At 34.8% G+C, this 19,600-nt stretch overlaps 2 protein-coding genes across 2 annotated transcripts; one reads left to right on the top strand and one right to left on the bottom strand.

Annotated features, from left to right (window-relative positions):
- The first annotated feature begins 71 nt into the window (after nt 1–71).
- LOC115455997 (tol-Pal system protein TolA) lies at nt 72–3,205 on the top strand. The gene is made up of 3 exons (XM_030184841.2): nt 72–464; nt 713–916; nt 2,266–3,205. Exons 1-3 carry the CDS (start codon nt 237–239, stop codon nt 2,563–2,565), a joined length of 732 nt encoding a protein of 243 aa, XP_030040701.1. The 5' UTR covers nt 72–236; the 3' UTR covers nt 2,566–3,205.
- A 732-nt stretch (nt 3,206–3,937) lies between these two features.
- LOC115455993 (extensin) lies at nt 3,938–15,885 on the bottom strand. Its single transcript, XM_030184839.2, has 2 exons — nt 15,770–15,885; nt 3,938–5,489 (listed from the first exon to the last, which is right to left on the bottom strand). Exons 1-2 carry the CDS (start codon nt 15,806–15,808, stop codon nt 4,398–4,400), a joined length of 1,131 nt encoding a protein of 376 aa, XP_030040699.1. The 5' UTR covers nt 15,809–15,885; the 3' UTR covers nt 3,938–4,397.
- Nucleotides 15,886–19,600: the final 3,715 nt, after the last annotated feature.

Here is a 19,600-nt window from a genome sequence, read left to right as displayed (position 1 = left end):
CTTTATCAAATTCTCTTTCACGTCAAACCTCTGCCAATGTAGCTAATCAAATTATTTTTCTAATTTAGAACCATCAGTGTCACACAAACATCAGAACGTGATTCGTTTGTTTCACATAGAAAACGAAAATTTCATATCCACCATTCTGTAAAGAAAAATAACTTATGTAGTCATTAGTGTAACCAAGGCAGGCTGAATTGCCATTTCACAACCATAGGTTAGAGAAGTGTGTATAAATGAGACTTTTGGTGTTAATTTTGCTGACGGTGTCGGTGTGGGGCTTCCCGGAGCGAAGGGTAGAGAAGGGACTACAGGTGGCACAGGAGAGGAGTGACACGAGGGTGCGGGAGGCGCCGAGGGATTGCAAAGGGAAGTGCGCCACCAGTATAGCACAGAAGGCGGCTGCAGAGGCTAAAGCCGCCCAGGCGGCACAAAACGCGGCCGGGGCCCAGGCCGCTCATATGGTAATGTAGTTAACATGTTAGATTTATTAATCATATCTGTTTTCTTCAAATAGTGGGTTAAACTACTTATTTTAAAAATTATTGAAGTCATTCATCAAAATGTGTGATACATTATATATAGTGCCAATGGTCTTTTATTAAAATATGACGACGAAATATTTATTCACAGCACCTGTACAAAACCTAGGAGCAATAACGTAGTTTCGCATATTTCTGAATTAGTATATGATTTAAAACATAATGTACAGGTAAAAACACAACTAGCAGAGAAAGCGCTTCAAGCAGCTAAGGCAGCGGAGGCAGCGCTCGCCGGCAAACAAGCTGTAGTAGAACAGCTGCAGCAAGAGGTGAAGGAGGCTGAGGCTGTCGTCGCTGAGAACACGGCCGCTGTGCATCAGCAGCAGGGGACTGTCAATGCTGCTGTAGCGGCTGCGCAGCAATCTACAGCTCAGGTGACAGAAGAAAATAAATAGTATAATTCCTAAATAGACTGTATTGATAATGTCATTAGCAAGTTTTTTTAATGTATAACCTACCATCAATAAGTCTAGGCCTAGTTTAGTGACAAAATTTTACTTAATTTAAGAAAATTAATCATCAAGTATAACAAATATATAGATTTAAAAATGCATTAAGTCTACAATTTGCACATATTTAATGAACTAATTGGAAGCACCATGAAACTCAGCAGCATTCCGTTTGCATCATATTCTGCATCACTCGTCCTATTCTCTATCTTCAACAATTCCTACCTGATCAAAACCTACGGAAGTAAAATTGTCGAGTTCAAGTTTTACGAAGTTAACGCTCGGTTACTACCACATTGGCGTGTGACTAAACATTTGTCAGTAACACATTTTGGTAGTAATTGTTGAAGACGTATTGCAATGTACACTTCGTAAAACTTGCCTTTGTTGCCGGTAGGTGTGGTCTGGGAATTGTCGAAGACAGAAGAGAAGATAGACTTCAAGCAAAATGCTTTGTATGTCATTGTACGCCTTCATAGCTGCCGCCGCCGCCCTCTCTTGTAGTTCTGTTTGTATAAAGAGTTTGACCAAGAAATTCTATTCGTGTCTATGTACTGGCAAAAAGAAATGATCAACAGAATGGTGGATTATTTATGACGTCAATATAAATTTAGTTTGAATAAATTTATACACACTTTAGACTGTTAATATAGTTTGCTTGGCGCCTGATTAACATTTTGTACGGATTAATGTCTGCATTTCAATTTCCAGATCGAACTTTCATCTTATTTGCACTTATGATTTGTGGTTTTGGAAACTTTATAACATGATTTTATTATTATGCAATGTAGTGTTGTATTTTTGATTTAATGCATACCACGGTTACGTGACAAGAAAGTATGTATACGCATATAATACATGCGCATCATACATTGTGACCGACCTTTTAGTCTGATATTATGTTGTCTTACTATAAGTAAAGAGGGATAGATGCAAAATTCAGGTCAGTTAAATTGTTTACTTATACACGCATCATGCCTTTGTGTATTCCGTCCCATCATGCATAAGAGGGAGGTTATCCGCATATAGGGTACAAATTCCAGAGTCCGAGCTAATACTGAGAAGAAAAACCCAATATTTCTTTACTCGTCTTGGGCTTAGATTCTGGAACCATATTGCAGTGGTTGTTACGAGCACGCAAACAACTTCGTCACCAAGGCGAGTAAATTGTTCCTACTTTTACATGTTTATGCAAAATAAGCAACATAGCCGTAGTCATAGTTTAATAAAGTTTGATATCTATTAATATATCTTTCTTAATTATAATGCAACAGCACAAGCTAATGGTTCAAGCAACGCAACTTGCGGCCCAGCTGGAGAAGTCAGCGCACTGCGTACTAGAGAAGACGAAGTTCGGCCTCCAAGAGAAGTGCCACAACCTCTCGGAGGCGAGGGCGAGGCTGGCGCACCTCCAGCACAAACTGCAGTGTGCGTGCGCAGAATGTTCAGCCACAAAGCAAGCAGCGCACTGCGCCTGTGAAGCGGCGCGGGCGGCTTGTGGCAACGCCAGGCGGAAGAAACACATCATCAGCCAAAACGCACTCGCTCTTAAAGATCCAAAGCGGGCTCGATGATGGAATTTACGAGGAAAGTATAAACGATGTGCAATTTACGATAAAAGCCGGACCGGTTCGAACGTTTCTAAAACATTCCCAAAACTCGTCGCGAACGGAAACACATTATCTGTTTTTGGAATAAAATGTATGAATGATGGTGACTTTCTATGCTTTGTGTGGGTAGATGGCATGCAACTGATTTACATATTTTTGAATTTCTGAGTCACTATTGCTCTTTTAAAAACTCGTTTGCTAGAAGCCAGACTAATTATTCTATTTCGAGTTATTATGGTGTGATTTGAATGTTGTTTAGTCGTGAGCTAAATTTAGAAACTTTTGCAATTTTGTGATCAAGACAAGCCATTCCAGATTATCATTAGTTATAAATATCGACCGAGATGTTATTTTAAAACTAATATTGCAAACAGATGGTGTGTTTTAGTTTAATGACAATGTATATTAATTCGATGTACCAGATTCAATGTTAGTAATTCACATACCATTAAAACAACAATAAGAATGTGTGGATAAAGGTGTGGGTAACTTTTGGAGTGTTTCGCTTTACTGTAGTTTTGTAGTATAATTGTTAAGACTTGGAGTCGTGTAAGCTTTTGATATAAGTTGTTTAAGTTTGTTGATTATAATATAGTGATCATGATAGTGCGTTTTATTTTTTGTAATCGCGTTTCATGTGATGTTCTATTCTTAATGTGAAAGAAATTCAGGAAATAATTGAGGAAGTTAAGCATATGGTTTCGGAAATTGATGGCTTTTTGGATAAAAATAATGAGATTTTAACTGATGATAATGTATGACAATAATCAATAGGTGCTTATTTCGTAGTCGTTAATGTTACTGCCTTTGTAGAGGAGTTAAGACACACACACACGCACACCACGCATTTATCCCCGAAGGGGTATGCAGAGGCGCAACCAGGGCACCCACTTTTCGCCAAGTGTGTTCCATCTCATGATGTGATAGGCGGCGAGCCTATCGCCATATCGGGCATAAATTCCAGACTCCGGGCTGATATTGAACAGAAAATCCCAAATATCACTTTGCCCGACCCGGGATTCGAACCACAACCCAGAGCGTTGTCGTACCGAGCATGTAGTATAACTACGCCACTAAGGCAGTCTAGTCTCTGAGTTGAGACTGCATACATATTATATCCTAATTTAATATAATTTAAATAATTAATTAAGAATCTATTTAGTGTTATAATTATACTCGGTAAATATTTCTCTGAATGCAAATATCATTGATGCAAATCGTAAGACCTATCAATCAAAGTCAAGAAGAAAAAGTTTATAATTAAATTATTTGCATATCGTAAATTTTTGGATGTAGATATCAGTATTAAAAATTGATGTGAGATAATAAAAGTGGAAACGGTTACAATAATTTAATATGACTATAAATAACATAAATTTTACCAGTCTTACCCAACTTTAATGTATAACGGTGGATAATAAGATTGCAAAGAGAAGTAGAATATTTTTCAATAGACTTTGCGGAGAGTTAAACTTACTACAAATTTCATAACTATTTATGTGGAATTGCAATCTGTGACTTAATTATTTGTAATACCTAAATAAAAAAAACAATGCATTTTCTTCGCAAAATCTATTGAAGTAAATGAGATCTCCAACAAAAACATTGACAACGAGAACTAAAAATATAATAAATAAGTTAAATAATGAATAAATTAGCATATTTGGGATTTTTATGATCATTGCAAATATCACATCCGTGTTAAATAAAAGTAAAGGATGTGAAATCTGAACGATCGGAAATTGCAATCAAATTACGTCCCAAAATTGTTAAACCTAATAAACATTTATATAAGTTCACTTATCGACTATACTAAATGCATCGTTTAAGTTTTGTGGACTGAAAGCCATGTTGCTGTTTTTGTAGTTTACGTAAGCCGATACAGTAGCTGATGCGGATCCGTCGGAATCGTATTTAATACCTGGAGAAAAATCATCGTCCTGGTACATGGGGGCACTGGGCTGGAAATTCGCGACGTACCTGGCTGGGGGTTCCGCATACTGCCCCCCAACTATTATCTCGTCTTCATCTTCGGCCTTTGTCTCAGGTTTTTGCTTCGCTTTCCAACTAGTGACTTTTGTACTCTCTGTCTGCGGGTTTCTCTTTTTGTTCTTTGATGTCTTATGCTCTTTCTGTCTGTGATCGTATATTTCGGAGTAGGATGTGAGGCTTTCTTCATTATCTTCTGGTACAGGGGTGACAAACAATTCTTGTGGTTTTGCAAACATTGGCACCTTTTTAGAAGATGCGTATGAGGAATCGGTGTTATGGTTGCGGTGTGCGCTCCACGATTGGTACTGCCCGAAATTGCTGAAATCCTCGTAGACTGGCGCATCGTAGTTATGAACGGCGGGGTATAAATCATTAAGATTTGATTTGACCGGCGCTCCGTAAGAGTCAACAGGCGGCTCGCCATAATTTGGCTTTGGTTGAAACTCGCCCGCGTAATTAGATGGTGGTTCTCCAAAACCCACTGGTTCTGGTGGGTAATACGAGTAATGGGGTGGTTTCCTCGGTGGGCCGTATGTTGGTTTGATCGCACGTTTGGGGGGACCATATCTAGACTTGGGTTTCGGAGTGCGCCTCAGCGTTGATGGTCTATACTTGCCAGGTTTCCCTCTGTACTTCTTGCCAGGTTTTGGGGGTCCATATTTAGGCCGCGGTGGTCCATATTTCGATACTGGAGGTCCGTACCGTTGTCTAGATATCCTGGACAGTCGTCTGTAGTTGATAACCTTGGGTTTCTGGTAGACGGTTTCCAAGGGGAAGCTGTCGATGATCGTCGTAGGTTCTTGTCTTCGCATACGTTTGTCACTATTTCTCTCGTCTAGTTCATGTTTTTTGCTCTGGAGTTTGTCTGCAGCTGCACATGACGCCGTTACAGTTATCTGAAATGTAGCGAAATGAAGTATCAGTTACTCATTTTTTTTATCATTAAAACGTGTAGAAAAATACACGTCGAATTAATAACCTTCTCCATTTTTTGAAGTCGGTTAAAAACGGTGTGTAAACGCTAGACCATTAAGCCTAGATCTGACTACACTGGTATTTGTTGAGTAGCAAGTAATTAGGCAAAATATCGTCTAGTAGATAAGTAGTAAATAATTATTATTGAAATAAATGTAATCAAAGTTAAATACTTAATAATAATTATCTAAATTTAAAAACATGTTGAAAGTCAGTAAATTAAAGAAACTCTAAAATATATATGATAGAATAAAGGCTTATAATATTAGTATAGTACAGATATGATAATTACTAAATGACTTGCGATTCTACTTAAATACCAGCGTAGTCCCAACTACTAACATCCGTTTTTAATAAACGATCTCAATTTCAATCTTTAATCCGATTCCGAGAATGAACCAATCAAAATAACTCATTTGTAAGCACTTCAAAAATACTTTGTTCTGATTGGTCCGTTCTTGAGATAGATCGAAAAAGCGATTGAGATCGTATATTATAAATGGAGGTTTGTCTTTAGATGAAAATTGATCGTTGAGGCTTGTCTTAGGCGGTGAACGTTTATGATGTACAAAGTCTAACCTTAGGGCTACACACAATTGTTTACTTTCTTATGTGCTTGAATATTGTAATATTCTTTATAAGGAATATTGTTGATATTTTAAAAATATTTTTGCATAAATGGATACATATGTTTCATCTGACTTGTTTCCTGTCAATGATTTTTATCACGAACGTCTTTTGTAATGTAGTTTATTTATTTTGGATATCTCACGTTAATGTCGATAAGTATAAGATTAAAAATAATCCGGCTTTAAAAGGAAACGTGGATAAGTGAAATTTTAAAATGAAATAAAAATACCCACTTTAATTGGAAGCTATTAAATATTTGTCTATTCATTCATATATTAGCTAGTCACCGCAGTGATAGTATTTTTGTGAAACAAATTTTAAGCAACACCGAAAATAATTTCTTTCAGTTAATCATATTTTTATAACAGGATTATGTTCGTAGCTAATTTAGGAAAGCTCTGCTTTAGTATCTACTGTCCAAAACTTGGGCATTAGGCCGCTAGCACATAACACTAAAACTTCGATGAGGTGGGTATGTCTGACAACAAATTTGTTAATCACCAAGTAGTATCATAAATAAATGAAGACAAGTTTAAGTTTAGAGGATATTGGGAATTCTTTAAAATCACATAACTAATGACTTTACTAATTAACTGCAGAGTTATTTTGTAGGCTTATCATTCACTACACAATTTACTATATCTTTATTATTTAACTGTAGAGTAAGGTTAAATTTTGTAGGCTCAATTCCTTCCACAATTCACTATATAAGGGTGATACAATTAATTAGACTGACAGTAGAGAGTGATAAGTGTTTTCAGATTGAACACGGTCCGTGGTTTGTTTCACGTTGTAATCACCGTCGAAAGCGAAACGCGTTACAGATGTTGCCATTATACTTTTAAATGCTGAGGTAAACGTACTATGGTAAAGAATTACTGTTAATTTTTTTTAAAGTTCTAGAAATTTAAAGACTTAATATTGGACTGGTGTTTCAATCTATATTACTATTATAATGAGGAAAAGTTTAGAGGAAATCTCTTGACCTAAGAAACCAATTGTGAAAAATATTTCACTAATAGGAAACAATTGCTCCTGTTTTATAGTTTTATGCCGGAAACGTCTTTTTCAGGAGGAAGGGGCTAAAGGCTAAAGCTATTGTTGTATTATATCAGCCTATAATGTCCCAATGTTGGACAGAGGCCTGAAGTTAAAGCTATAGTTAATAAAATTGTACAAGTGATTTCAAGATAAAAGATAAAAACTATTAATGATAATTGATGGAAGTTTAAACAGTAGAGGTAATTTTATTTACTGTCAAACACGCATTAAATATTGTTCTTGTTTAAAATTAACTATTATTTACAATGATTTAGTACTCATGTTAAATAAGCAAATTCAATTACCCTCATAATTAGAACAACAAAGACGCACAATGAAGAAGAAACGTTTGACGGTACAAACATCTGAATAATAAACAATGAAAATAGTAAATCGTAACAACACAAAGTAAATGCTCTTGAATAAAACATTAATTGCATAACCAAACGAAACAAGCATAAATTAGCATGACATTAATGTTGTACACACATCACGTGCCTAAACTCCTAAAACAAAGGATATTTCCATCAAATCTCCATAGAGAATGATCCAAATGACAATAGCAATGGTTCATAGGCGGGCCACGTAGTACTTTCGCTATGGTAATCACGTCTCCAGGGGTCAGTGTTTATAGAATACAAAAAATCATGAAAGTACGCAGATACTTTCGTCAATTTCATTTTGAGAGTTCTGGTGTGTGACTAATGCTCAGAACGACTAATTTCAGGTTGCAGGGTACGATTTCAATTATTCATTATAGGTTTGTATGTGTTAAACTAGCGAGCTTGTCATCATTCATTTTATGTAAACTGTCTTCTTCTTTTAAATCACGCCAACAAACGCCATTTATCGGGTACAAAATTGTCCTATCTTTTAAATTGGAATTAACCATACATACAAATTTTAATTGAATCGATTAGGTGGTTTCGGAGAGTAGCGTGTACGAAAAAAGATTTTCATAGGAAGATGTCATCCAAATAAATCATTCCTTCATACATGACTCGTCCTGACAATTAGAAACATAACAAAAAAGGATTCAGCCAAATCGGTTAAGCCGTTCTCAAGTGATAATCTTATGTACACATAGCACGTGATTTTATTGATATTGATGTTTCTTCCTCTATAGGTATAAACCTATACATAAAAAAGTTTTGGAGCACTGTTTCATTAACACTTAGCCTAATCTTAGCAAGCTCAGCTTTCCTTCATGATGCATACATAAAAATTAATAATTGTATTATTTTTTTTTAAATGGGACATATTGGAAACGCAAATGATTGGTCGCCGAATTAAAAATGTATACTGATAATAATTCTTAGTCACTTTTATACAGGCTTAGAGCCTTGTGCAGCGACCTCCGTGAACTCCCGTAATCATTTGTAATTACTGTAAAAATAATTTAAATGAAATGTGCAAAAATTTCATTTAGAAAGCTGTCTTTTTTGCTAAAAATGAATTATATAACATTCCTCACGTTTTAAGTTTGAAACCAAAATAAATTGCAGCATCGAATCGTTATTTTGGCTTCAGACACTAGCCTTACGTATTTCAAATATTCTAAATCTATAGACATACCTTTGAATTGCAAAATTGGAAAGTAAAGTGTATGTAATAGTTGTAACTTTCTGTGAATATCCGATTAAGTAACAATTTCACGGGAAGCGAATGCAAATAAGCGAGCGTGTCTGTGACCATTCTGATTAACAAAATACTTCTGTATTCTTATCCCACGATAGCATTATGATGAACTTCAAGACCATTAGTAACTAATAGTTCGACAAATGTTTAACGAATACTTGATTTCTTCAGATCTGGTGGAAAACAGAGCTTGTTAAAACCTTAATTTCAGGAGTACCTACTTATTTTCTCAAATCTGGAGGAAATCCTAGCTAGGATAAGAAGAAATTAATACCAAGCAATCCTATCGGCGGTTTTACAGAGATTTAGCTCATCGTAATAGATGCTGGTGGAAAATCATTAAAAAATATACGAAGTGAATGAATCTCTCCTAGCCGAAGTTCGGCCAGGGTTACCAATGACAACGGAGATCAGCCAGTACGCGGACATGTTATGGTGCACAATTGTGGGCGCAATACACAGGTGCACTTTCTGTTCCTTCGCTTTCGCAGTCCGGTTCAGCTATTCGACATGACCAGAAGAACAATAAGGCGCAGGGCTCCACTGTCTTCTTGACTCCGAGCTGCGACCGAGTAATTTTGAAGATGGAAATCCAGGCACAATAATTTAGGTCCGACCTGGGATTCGAATTCATAACCAAGCGCGGTAATCATACTCGTAGCGCGTACGTATTACAATTACGCCACGAGGCAGTCAAATATAAAGCATAAGGTAAATAAGACATCTCAGATTATTTGTAAGTCTCAACTATCTGGATTTCAATGAGGCTTCTTTTTCATCACTAGTCCCATATTTTTGCCTAATGGATCCTATCCACCCAGATACAAAATTTAAGTAAAATGAGATGATCTAAAGTTTTAGAAGTAAAAGTATTTGAATTTTAAGGTCTATTTGCAGTACTAGTCTAATGCCGGATAATTTCTTTTCGCACATAGATATTGTTTCATGTAATTGAGTCATCTCGTGTGACGACATCGTGACCCAGATTTAGCGCAGGGTCAGCATCCGGACAAACAGAAAGTAGATAAATACCGATATATTACTCATATTACTGATATCGTTTTCTATTTAATTCATCATAGCATTGGTCTACTGGAGGTTTGTTTAGAAAAACGGACGTGGGTTAGATGCTTGGTTCAAGGTTTTGTGTGGATTTTTCTAATACGATTTATCTAGATAAGAATGAGCTGGAAGTCATTACAATTACATTAGTCTGCGTTGATAAATGTCTAGATTATGGGTTCATTACCCAAGTCGGGCAATATATATATGTTACATGATTTGCACAAAGTTGGATTAGGCAAAACTGAGAGACATCAACCAAATGGCAGATCGTGAGAAGCAAAATCTCTACAACGTGCGTAAAAATTGCGGTGACCTTACTTTTGGTTAGGTAAGAGGTATCAAGAAGACACAATCGTCATAGAAACGCTTTATATTCTAGAAAGGGTAGGCAGGGACGCAAATAGTAAACCCATATTTCGGTGTCTGTATTTCGTCCAATGATGCGATAGAGAACTAATTCTAAACTCCGAAGTAATAAGGTGAGTAAAGGATTTTCTCTGGCAATACTACACTCAGGATGTAAGTTAAATATACAGATTACAATTGTAAAATAACAACATAAGAATAAAACTGTTTTATTAAAAAAATACGAAAATAATAAATACGAGACCGTTTAATACAAATAAAATTAATATAAATAAAAAAGACAGTTTGACCATACAAATACTTATTCAAATAACACTACGATACATAAAAGTAATCTCTACTTTATCTTTTCTTAAATCATCTTGATAAATAAATAACACTGAGCAAAAATCCAAATACTACTTAGGCCGAGATGCGAATCCAAAACCCCAGAGCCTAGGAAAAATACTGAATCTACCGTCACAAAACTCAAGTGCCTACAACTGACAATGTCGATTGAACCTTCCTGCCATTAACAAGCCCAATTATGTGATCGACAAAGATTAAACAAAGCACACATCATGTTCAATTGCCGCGACGCTGCCCGGCCCCGCGGTTTCACTTATCGAAAGTGTCAAATCTAACATGCGTAAACGATTACTCTTTACTACCGAGGAACGTTGTGCTTCTAACAAGGGCTTTGAAGCGAATGGACAGCAATGAAACATTTGTGTTTTAAACTGTAACTGATAATATAATGATCTGAGATAAATCTCATCTTTTATAGTACAAATAATTACATAGTGTTATTAAAACTGTAATTTTAATAACCACACACTCACGTCTTTTAACCCCAAGTCTTATACTGCCCAGTAATTACTCCGGCTACAATTTTTAAACTAGAACATAACAATGCTATACAATGCTGCTTGAGAACAAAAATGGAAATTGTGATGGAAGATAACCTAGACGGACTCTCGCCTTCACGACCTACTACTTATAATACACTTATAATATCAGCCCTGTATACTGTTCCACTGCTGAGCACGTGTCTTCTCTACTACTGAGAGGAATTAGGCCTTAGTCCATCACGCTGGCCTAGTGCAGATTGGCAGACTTCATACCCTTAAAATTCTTATAGCGACCTTCCCAGGTATGCAAGTTTCCTCACAATGTTTTCTTTCACCGTTAAAACAAGCGATAATTCACAAAGAATACACACATAATTTTAGAAAAATCAGAAGTGCATGCCTTTTGGTTTTGAACCTGCTGACATTCGTTTCGGCAATCCATTCCAACTAGACTATCTCCGATTAAATAGACAATACTACGGAATCCTATAGCAAATATTATATTGTTGTAATTAACTTTCGCCAGGTTCGGTTCGGTATTGTAACATTGCGGACTCAAAGCAATTTGTTTTCATTACTTAAACGTGTGTTTCAAATATTTTATTTATTCTTTCTCTTAGTTATATAAATGGTTTTGGTTTCTTAACTTTTTTCATTGTATGTTGTTCTGAGTTATAATAATGAATTTAGTAATTAGATATGTCAAATTATGTATAACAGTTTTTTTTATAATCTCACGTCGGAAGAGGGTGGAATTTTAATGCCATGTGATAACCTATAAGTTGATATACATATGGGAGCAAAATATGAAGAGACAGTCGCAATAGCTACTTAAAGAAGGTAAAACCACCAACCCCGATAACAGTTTCATTTTAAAGATTAACATAAAAACTTTTTAACAGTTTAGTTTTAAGCGCGAAGGGCTAGTGATATTTATATAAGGTCGTGAAAGGCTTCAATGTATCGAAACAATCCTGGGTAACAGATCTTATAATAAACGAAACTACTTATTCTATGAGGGCTAAGGTCAGGTATACAACTTGGTTTGACGTCATAAGTGATATAAAGTTATTGTTTCTAGGGACTAGCGGGTTACGACTAATAAAAGTAACTACTTATTCCTTGAGCGTTAAGGTTTGGTATTTACCCCGATTTGAAGTTACAATCGATAAAGTTATTGTTTCTGGGATATGTTCAATATACTAAGTTGGAGATATAATTTCAATGGTAACTTTATAGATGTAACTTGGGGTCTAGTGCCTTTTTACCATTCCTTCATACGACTCTCACTCATTTTTCACATTCTGTTTCTCTTTACTCTTAGCTTATTTAACTACTTTGTCCCTTTCATTCAAAATAGGTCCATATCTATCAATCATCTCATATTCGGTTCCACTCATTTGATATAAATAATAAAATATTGCATTCCGATCTTAATTATATTTTTAATAGTATAGATCTCAACTGATTATCTCAGGTCTACAGGTCTAAATATATTCTAGTGAAAAAGAGGTCTGGGTACGCACCAGCGGTAATTTTTTGGCATTACGCAATGTATAAAAGTTGTTTTCCGATTTGAAGGACATTGTAGCCAACGCAATTGCGCGTGGAGATATAAAATCATGTCTTGAGGTGACGGCCGCGAATATATCAAATGTTTCGAAGATTGTGAGAGATCGTGATACATTAAATTCACAAATCATATCTATACGGGGACGGTGAAACCCTCACCTGATAAGTTGAGTAAAATTTAGATAGAACTAACGTGAGATGATCACTCCTCGTCAGTTGACACCATTATGCCGGCCTGTTTTTGTTATGACCATTACTAAACATGTTTTGTCATTCAGTACCAGTTTAGGGGTCACAAAAAATCCACTTATAACACACATGCCGTTTTTCTAACAGTTAACGAGAGAAATGATGTTTCTAAAACAATTAACGGCAAGAATGTTTAACTTTCATCCACAACTGGTTCCGTGATCAATGGTTTAGGCATGACACTAAATTATATTTACATTTTTTTGGATTATGATTTTCACCTTTATAGAATAAATTACGATTATAATTCGGATTTTAAGTGGAAAGCTATAAGCTTCGAATCGAATTCATGAGTTACTAGAGGAGGAATCAATGTTCTGGGGTTGGATTCAGGCCGGCATAATTCTGTCGACTGGCGAGGGATAATCAGTTCTCGTCAGTCGATACTATATCTAAACCTCACATCCCTTACCATCAGATGCAGTGTTACTTTGTCGTGCCTGTAACGAGGTAGGGATTGTCCCTAGGATTCTTTAAATCAAAATCATAGTAGAAGAGTAACTGAGACCTGTGTATTTTAGGTTCTAAAAATCATACACATGGGGGCATGGATCACTACAATGTCTTTGGAATTTTGTAGCGAGAAGGCCTTTAACGTGGGCGAATAACTTATAAATACTAATACAGCAAGATAAGTAACATCTTTACTGTTTATAAAGTAAGAAAAGATTCGTCAGGCGCTGGTCACAGAAACTAAGCTTACTTCTGCAATAATTGTGATGCGCCGACCCGACATTGTAATGTGCAGAAAGTGGGAAAAGGTCATCGTTTAAGTATTTAAGCACGTAAAAATATTTTGAGTGATAGAAAATAAATATAGTAAACTATATCTTTGGAGAGATCTATGTTCGGCAGTGGACTTTCAAAGACTGACGAAGAAGAAGAAACTATCTAGGATCATTTTTTCGTAATCACATAATTACAAAAGGAAGTGCTATTGTTTATATCTTCTGGGCTGGTTAGATTAAATATTATAATTATTATTATGAGCGCCATTGTTTTGTCCTGCTTGTTCTTCCTATTTGAGCAGTTGATGTTTAGGAAATAAATGATTAAAAATAAATATATAAGTAAGCTAGTTTCTGGGATAACAAGTATAAACATTAAAGGATAATGTAGTTCTTAGGGTAAGTAGTTTCAGATATTATTACGTATATTGTAACTTATGCACTTTATCTCTATATACTTATTATTATGGATGAATTGTACTAGCTATAGTGAACAAGGACATTTTTAAATTTTAATTTATACAAGTTCAGTTTAAAATCTATCTAAGACTGATTATGATAGTTAAACTACTTTAATGCTAAATTTATTGTGGATACCTAAGCATAATTTACTTATGTATAAAGATCAATTGTAATATTATCTTAACCGTAATAGTATACAAACATTTAAGTGCTTTGACATTATGCTTTAAACCAGAGGTTCTTAATTTTTTTCTCATAGACCACTTACAAAATTCTGTTGGTTCCGGTGGACCCTTGCAGCTAATTTTCTATCATATTCCCCAGAAATGCAAATTTTTACAAGTAACGATCGCTAAGCTTATAATACTATCTGCTTACATTGATAAGTGAAGTCAAGCAAACATTTTAGTTCTTTACTATCAAAACTAGATACATTTTCGTAGACCCTGCTTACAAATTGTAAACCATTTTTTGGTCACGCCAATGTAGATCCTGTCGAGTCTACCGTAGATCTATCTATCTATCCCCTCTATCCCTGGTGGTTCACCTGCATTTTGGGAATCAATGCTTTCAACTTGAAAATATTGCAGTTAGATTTGCTTTGCTTTTATTATTTTTTCAATCAACTCTCTGCTTCGTAAACATAAGTATTAAATTCCAATATCTCGCGTGTTGAAAAGTAAAACCAACGGTGTTAAAAACAACGATTGATAGACAGTGTAACGTTTGTTAATAAGTAATTTATAGATCTTAACCAATTCTAGGAATGCGTGATACATTACACCATTTTTTGAGGCTATAAAAATTGAGAAAATGGTTATGGTATTTGAGTGGTGTAAAGGTTTTTAAACAAGATTTATTGGGGGTATTAAGTCTTTCTTAGGAATTATAGCTAAGTATTAGGATTTAAGTTACGAAGACCACAGAAAGATGAGTTATGCCGTTTTTTTTCTATATCTATACTAACAAAAGTGGAATAGTTTTTTTGTTTGAACGCACTAATCTCAGGAACTACTCCGATTTTATTTTTATTTTACTAATAGGAAGCTACATTACTCCTGAATGTATAAGCTTTTTATGCCAAGAAAATATTTATCCAGTTATATTATAAATTTGGTTGTCGGTGTAAAAAAACAATATAAAGGAATACGGGATAAATTAACATTTAACTAAAGTTATTAAAGATAGAGCTCTATTAAATTATCATTCATATTTGATTTAAAAACTATTGTAAATTGTTTTGGCGGGAATCTTTACAAAACAGTAGGCAATTTATTTTACGCTCTATAACATGTCATAATTATTTCAGTCACAAAAAAGTATCAAATGCTTATATAGATTCTATAATATTAAACAACTGACAATTCCAAACAGAAATTGCCATGATCTCGATTCGTCTGCTTCAATTCTAACTCACTAGAGAAAATCACATCGACGGTTAAAAGACGAATTGATAAGCGATTTTTTTTTTCGACACTAAGTTTCATAAATATTTAAAATCAGCACTATTTTATGTTTTTTTTAATTTACTTAAAAAAAATTCGAAAAAATGTTGCTTAAGTAATTTTTTCAACCATCGATATCTAGCACACACCACCAGATGCAGTTAAAAAAACATACCGTCAAAAGCGCGTAACAGAACACGTCCGTGATCAGCATGGCGCACAGCACTCACTGTAGACTTGCTCTGTAGACGTGCGGTCGACTCGAAAGCTTCGCGGGCAGTGCGTGCTGCGTGCAGGCGCGAGATTACATCGGTTAACCAGCCTGTGACGGATCTTTATAGAGATGTTAGGAGCAAGTCGTTTGTACGTTCGCTGAATTGTAATGTAGATTGTATGGTTGTCGATGGGTAAATTAGTGTGGGAAATAAATTGACTGCTTCGGTAATATACTTTGTATAGTTTAGGATGAGCCCTGTGATAGCTGTCAAAGTAAGGTTTCTGGGGTTGGGTTGTTATTGTGTGCGTGGAATGACTACTGATCTAAAGTCTCGGGTTCGAATCAGTAACAGGCAAACTGATTTTGGGTTTCTCCGTAACAACCCTAGAATTTGTGCCCGATATGGCGATATAGCGATAGGCTCGCCCCCCTATTACGGGATGGGTCTCATGGAGGAATTTGGGTGCACCAATAGCATCTCTACGTATTTCCATTGTATATTTACTTTTCCATAAGACTTGATGTACAAAATAGAGTTTAAATAAATTAATACCTATTCGGGAATAAAAGGCTTTTTTATTAGTTTCACAAATTCCGCCTGTTATCACTTATGAAATATATCTACTCTATATTTTTCCGAAGCGCTACACACAACTCCGTATGAATTACTAGCGGCGGGCCAATCACCCGTCAGCGCTCTCACATCCAATGTTTATTGTCTAAATGTCTTATAAACAAACCGAACAATTTCGACACAGTCGCTTGGTGCTTTGTTTTGTGCTGCTGGTGGTAGGACATGAGTATATTTATATCCGCCCGGATAGCAACTATCGTGCACAAGGTGTTAAAACCGGCCATAGTAGTCCGCGGGCCGCATAAGTGTGTCGCGTTTCGGGATCCCTATGTATATCCGGCTCCAACAGGCCGGCATAATTGTGTCGACTACCGAGGGGTATTCATCTCTCGTCATATTAATCTTCGATCAATAATACCATACAATACAATACTGTGTATTATGATTCGAAGATATTAATTAAATTTAATAGAGTTTGGGATAAACAGAATGGTATTGATAGCGGTAAAAGGCCTGATAAAATGCAAGTACTCGCTGGATTCAAACTGATTTTCACAGATCTGCCTGGAAATCTTTAGATGTCTATGTTCAGCATTGGAATTACACAGGCTGAAGATCATAAGATGATATTACAGCAGCTTTTCTTACAATGAAAGGTCTTTATCGGAATAAAAGTCCTGCTTTTAAACTAGTTGTATAAATAGGAATATAAATATTAATGACTGCCTTGGTGACGTAGTTGTGTTACGACTCTAGTGCTGAAGTCTTGGATACGATCCCCGGGTCAGGCAGTGATCGGAGCCCGGAATCTGGAAATGTGCCCATATGGCGATACTCGCTCCTATCACGTCATGGGTCGGAAAGCATACAGCGGAAAGTGGATGTTTTAGTTGCGCCTCTACCTATCCTTTCGGGCATAAAAGATGTGAGTTGTGTGTGTGTTTAAGTTAATTCGAGACGTGGTCTGTTTGTCTTTTCATTCAGATCGCTTCAGCGGTTTTAATAATAGTAAAAACGATCGCATTTTTATATGTACTAATACAGTAAGTAAGTAAATTTGTAGTACTTAATGTAGAGTCGGCACAACAACTTTACTATTTTACAGTGGTACATTCATCTTTTAAGCGTTTAAGACCAGTGAAGTCTTTGAGCATAGTAGAGTAGCTGTTTTGTTCTGAAGATACTTCTGTCACAATATGAGTATTGGATTTTGAGTAGTCCCTGATGTTTCTATGTTAAAGTTCAAGGTTCAATGAAATTAAAGTGGGACAATAGACATCTACTGAACCGAACGAAAAAAATCATAAAATTATGTTTATAATTTTTGTAATTGGCAAGCTGGATTGAGCAACTTCCCCCTTTTTCAAGTCAGTTAAAATAAATATTAAAATACAGCGCCATCTGTGAGCAGGTGTGAGTATTAAATGTTAGTGAAGCTATGTAAAATGAACTTTATGATCCAATGTACTACTTAGTTCTCATTTATATGTCTAGATAGCACTATAGCTAAATTTTGTTAATTTATCGGACGATATTCAAACCATTGCAAATTATTATGATAATAACATGAATTATTATTTTTTTTTATTTAATAGAAAACGATATCAGGCCTCAATTTTTATGATAAAAACAAGTGGATAAAAAACTTAAAGACAAAATCAGTGGCATGAAAAATTTATTTGATTTTCTTTTAAATTACATCATAATGATATGCTAAAATAAATACAGATATTGTTCAAATATTAATTATCTTAATTAATTTATTTTCATTTAAATATTATGGATAATACACAATAATGTAAGCTTCTAACCTAAATATATTTACATTTTAATAAATAAGAGCAAGTTTATATTTAATTTATAGAAGATTTTGTGTGATTTCGTTTATTTCTAATTGAGAAAAAAATCTTACAAGTATTTTAAGATGCTGAACGTATGGGATACATATTTTAAAAAAAAAATTGAGTTTAATGGCGACATCAAATATTGCTTCAGCTCTATATTGTTCTCGTTACGTATTAACGTATAATGTCACTTTTGAATAGTTGAAAAGAAATAAAAGTACTTTTTAAATTGTCCATAGCAAGGGTAGCTTCGGTCCGGATTTTAATATCATGTATAAGCAAACAGAGTGAATGGTTATTGTATGCCGCCATATACAGATGTTGTATGTTGCGATCGATTTATTTATTTTATTTATTTAGAAATACATTTCGTAAATGGGAAATAAAACGATAAGAGCACCGAGTTCACGTTTAATATTTGTTAGATAATTATACTTATTTTTTTAGTCAATGAGAGTTGAAGATTTTATTATAACATTAGCAAACATGTGCCATCAAATATTTATAGTACGCTTTCTTCCCATTCACAAAACATATTCAAGTCTATAAATTTTATATTTTTATTTAGCCGTTCATTTGAAAATTTAAAAGTGACAGATGTCAATGGACGGCTGTCAAACTGTCAGCTTGAGTGACAAACGTCAATTTTGACATCGTGCTAATTTACACAAACTGGAAGATACATTATCGATACTAAAATCGTGCGGTTAATGTGGTATCGATACAAAATAGGAAAAGAATTTACATTGACAAGACAAGAAGAGTTGACATAAATATATCATTCAATGTTATCTGGCTATAAAATACTTGTTTAAAAATTTGATTATTATTACGTTTTTTAATGTATTTTAGCTTTGACAATAAATAAAGTATGTGACTTATGATCTTTCATTCCAAAATATAAGGACAAAATATGTTGATGCACACATTCATAAAAAACTGTTGTGTTGCGTGTAAAATGGAAAAGTGTTTAAAATTTATTTTTGTGTACGTTAATAATGACACAAAACTGTATTTTCTATATAGTTGTTAGATAAAAAATAACAGATTTATTCTTTGACGCAAAAATCACATAGCGCCCTTTCTTGATGGTCTAAGTATTTTCGCAGCTCAGCCGGGTAACGATGAATTTTATATTTATTCAACATTGAAATTACGAGCAACACTAATTTTAATATTAAATTTAATGTCAAGAGTTTTTTTGGTAATGAAATAAATATATTAGGGTAAAATAAAAATATTTTTGTCTGTCAAGGTTTATGTTTCAGTAAAAAGTTAAAGTAAGTATAGCAATCATTTTCTATTGGGACAGCTTCTTTATACTGTATTTAATTACAAAAGCCCTAACAAAAGGAATAAGTATTTTAAAGG

Source organism: Manduca sexta, chromosome 6 (genome assembly GCF_014839805.1).
Source record: "Manduca sexta isolate Smith_Timp_Sample1 chromosome 6, JHU_Msex_v1.0, whole genome shotgun sequence".
Classification (NCBI taxonomy): domain Eukaryota; kingdom Metazoa; phylum Arthropoda; class Insecta; order Lepidoptera; family Sphingidae; genus Manduca; species Manduca sexta.
The sequence above is the reverse complement of the archived record's forward strand: the minus strand, read 5'-3'. Positions and strand labels throughout refer to the sequence as shown.

Excerpts from the sequence above, each read along its gene's own strand:
- LOC115455997 (XM_030184841.2), top strand. The coding sequence starts at position 237 with ATGAGACTTTTGGTGTTAATTTTGCTGACGGTGTCGGTGTGGGGCTTC. Across the intron at positions 465-712 it reads GGGCCCAGGCCGCTCATATG|GTAAAAACACAACTAGCAGA; the intron begins GTAATGTAGTTA and ends CATAATGTACAG. Across the intron at positions 917-2,265 it reads CGCAGCAATCTACAGCTCAG|CACAAGCTAATGGTTCAAGC; the intron begins GTGACAGAAGAA and ends ATAATGCAACAG.
- LOC115455993 (XM_030184839.2), bottom strand. The coding sequence starts at position 15,808 with ATGCTGATCACGGACGTGTTCTGTTACGCGCTTTTGACG. Across the intron at positions 5,490-15,769 it reads TCTGTTACGCGCTTTTGACG|ATAACTGTAACGGCGTCATG; the intron begins GTATGTTTTTTT and ends GCTACATTTCAG.